The sequence below is a fragment of the Anomaloglossus baeobatrachus genome, chromosome 4 (genome assembly GCF_048569485.1).
Source record: "Anomaloglossus baeobatrachus isolate aAnoBae1 chromosome 4, aAnoBae1.hap1, whole genome shotgun sequence".
NCBI classification, from domain to species: domain Eukaryota; kingdom Metazoa; phylum Chordata; class Amphibia; order Anura; family Aromobatidae; genus Anomaloglossus; species Anomaloglossus baeobatrachus.
Window position 1 is genome coordinate 641,526,595 of NC_134356.1, and position 3,032 is coordinate 641,529,626.

General features: G+C 40.9%; 1 protein-coding gene across 1 annotated transcript; it reads left to right on the forward strand.

The window, feature by feature from the left end:
* Positions 1 to 515: 515 nt before the first annotated feature.
* Positions 516 to 1,466, forward strand: LOC142302738 (olfactory receptor 5V1-like). The gene has a single exon (XM_075343853.1). It carries the CDS (start codon positions 516 to 518, stop codon positions 1,464 to 1,466), a length of 951 nt encoding a protein of 316 aa, XP_075199968.1.
* Positions 1,467 to 3,032: the final 1,566 nt, after the last annotated feature.

The window sequence follows — 3,032 nt, forward strand, 5'->3', positions numbered from 1 at the left end:
CTCCGCTCCTCCGCTTCTGTTGGCCGCCTGCCGTGTGACGTCGCTGTGACGCCGCACGAACTGCCCCCATAGAAAAGAGGCAGTTCGCCGGCCACAGCGACGTCGCTAGGAAGGTAAGTATATGTGACGGGGACTAGCGATATTATGCGCCACGGGCGATTTGCCCGTAACGCACAAATGACGGGGGTGGGTTCGATCGACAGCGACATCGATAGCGAAGTCGCTGTGTGTAAATGGGCCTTAACTGTTGATGATTTGAACATTACACCTCCTCACTTGCATTAACCATTTTGAAAAATCTGAGAAAAATGTCATTTGCATATTAATTTTGAACTTGGTTTATAAGTCTATGATATTCTAAGATTTTTGTCAAATTTTTTGGTATAAAAAATTGTAAAATTTGATGACACAATTTTTTTATACAGTGACTTAAACACTATTAACTTTAATAATTTGAATATAAAGAATAATCCCCGGATACAAAATTTTATCTTTTTCTGAAAATTCGTGAAAACATGTACAACTTTTCTTTGCACCGAGAATTTTATCTCTTGGCATTTACTAGATACGAACATGTTCAGCTTTTGATTTTTGTTAGCATGTTAGTGATTTATTTTCTCTGCGTATTTGAAAATTCTCTTGTTACCGTTACGGTGTGTCTGACTTCTCACCTGCATACACCCATGTATTTTTTCCTATGTAACCTCACAGTCCTGGATATCATATATGTCTCTGCTATCTTACCAAAACTAATTGTGATCACAGCCACAGGCGACACCGGTATATCAAATGCAGGATGTTTCACCCAAGTGTTTTTGTATGTGTTCTGCATTGGAACCGAATTTTTCTTACTCGTGTGTATGGCCTACGACCGATACGTGGCTATTTGTCTTCCTCTACATTATATGCTTATTATGAACCCTAAAAAATGTTCAATTTTGGCTCTTTTTTGTTGTATTCTTGGGTTTCTCAATGCTTTTATGTATGCATTCCTCATATCTAAGTTATTATTCACCAATTCTCGTGAAATCAACCATTTCTTCTGTCACATGAAGTCAATACTTCAGCTCTCTTGCAGTGACACCACCACCATCGGGATTTTGATAACCGTTGATGGCATTGTTTTAGGGTTTCTGCCATTTACACTTATTCTTATTTCTTATTTATACATCATATTAACAGTTTTGAAAATCCGTTCTACATCGGGAAGACGGAAGGCCTTCTCTAGTTGCTCTTCTCACCTGATGGTCGTTTTATTATTTTGTTTGACATCTCTCAGTCTTAATATGAAGCCAGAAACCAAGTTTTACAAAGAGCAGGACAAGCAGCTGTCTATGCTGTACATTGCTGTTGCTCCTATGCTAAACCCACTTGTATATAGTCTACGAAACAAAGATGTTCTAGAAGCCATCAATAGACAAATTCTCAGAGTTCCAAAACTTTTGATAGATTGCCAACGCAGATGAGTAAATTCAATTTTTCCAAATAGAATTTAATTATATTTGAAATTTACAAAAACCCGTAGTCTCCAGAATGTAGATATTTTGCAATTTGTTCCATTATTATTGTAATTATTATTTATTATTATAGCGCCATTTATTCCATGGCACTTTACAAGTGAAAAAGATATACATAAAAACAAGTACAATAATAATGAACATTACAAAAACAGACTGATACAGGAAAAAAAGAACCCTTCAGGCTTTTCACCTCTTGACACTTCCATTGCATTAAGGAGTAGAGATGAGCCACCCCCCTATTGTTCGAGTTCGGTTCGTCGAACGGAGGACAAGTTCGTCGAACGTTCAACGAACGTTCGATGAACCAATTCGAACCCCATTGAAAACAATGGCAGGCAAACACAAATACATACAAACACATAGAAAACACCTTCTAAGCTGTCCAAAAGGTGACAACTCACAAGACACCACAAACACATGAAAAAGTGACAAGGACATATACTCATGCGAAAACAAAAGAGCTGGACGAGTAAAAAGAGGAGGAGACACAGATGTAGGCATGTCATGCCCTTCTAAAATCATGTAAAACACAGCAAGGGGACTCCAAGCGGAGTCTCCCTTTTTTTCCAAAAATTGGGCCACACACACCACTTCAGTGGCATCACTTGTGCCCCAGTTGCAAACTTCACATGTTAATTTGCATCAAGCACATTCAAAAATACGCCAGCCTTTACTCTCCCCAGGATGACACCGGGTTAGCAAAGTCCTTGCAGATCCATGACTTGTTCATCTTGATGAACGTTAGTCTGTCCACATTGTCACTGGACAGAAGTGTGCGCTTATCTGTCAGCACACACCCAGCAGCACTGAAGACACATTCCGAGACAACGCTGTCTGCGGGACACGAAAAGATCTCCAAGGCGTAAGTGGCGAGCTCAGGCCATTTTTCAAGATTGGAAGCCCAAAATGAGCAAGGCTCCAGTTGCACAGTCATGGCATCTATGTTCATTTGGAGATACTACTGTATCATCCTCTCCAGCCATTGACTATGTGTCAAACTTCTTGTCTCTTGTGGCCTTGCAAAGGATGGTCTAAAAAAATTCTGAAACAATTCCATAAAATTGCTGTTACCACCAGATACGGTGCTACTGGTATGGTTTGACTGATGATGACGAGACAGTCCCATGCTTGGCAAGTTACAACTGGGAGATTCACTCTGTGCACCACTGGTGTTTGGTGGAAAAGCCGAGCTAAGATTGCATAACAGCTTCTGCTGATACTCCTGCATACGTGCGTCCCTTTCTATGGCTGGAATTATTTCGCTAAATTTGGACTTGTACCGGGGATCTAAGAATGTGGCAACCCAGCAGTCATCAGTACTTCTAATTCGGACAATCCGAGGGTCATTTTGTAGGTAGTGCAGCAAGAAGGCACTCATGTGTCTTGCGCATCCATGTGGACCAAGTCCTTGCTGTATTTGTGGCGGTGAGGTGATAACCGTGCTTCCTTCCTCTGAGATCTCCCCCCAACCTCGAACAACCGAAATTTGACCAAGGTCTCCCTCATCTGCTG

Excerpts from the sequence above, each read along its gene's own strand:
- LOC142302738 (XM_075343853.1), top strand. The coding sequence starts at position 516 with ATGTACAACTTTTCTTTGCACCGAGAATTTTATCTCTTGGCATTTACT.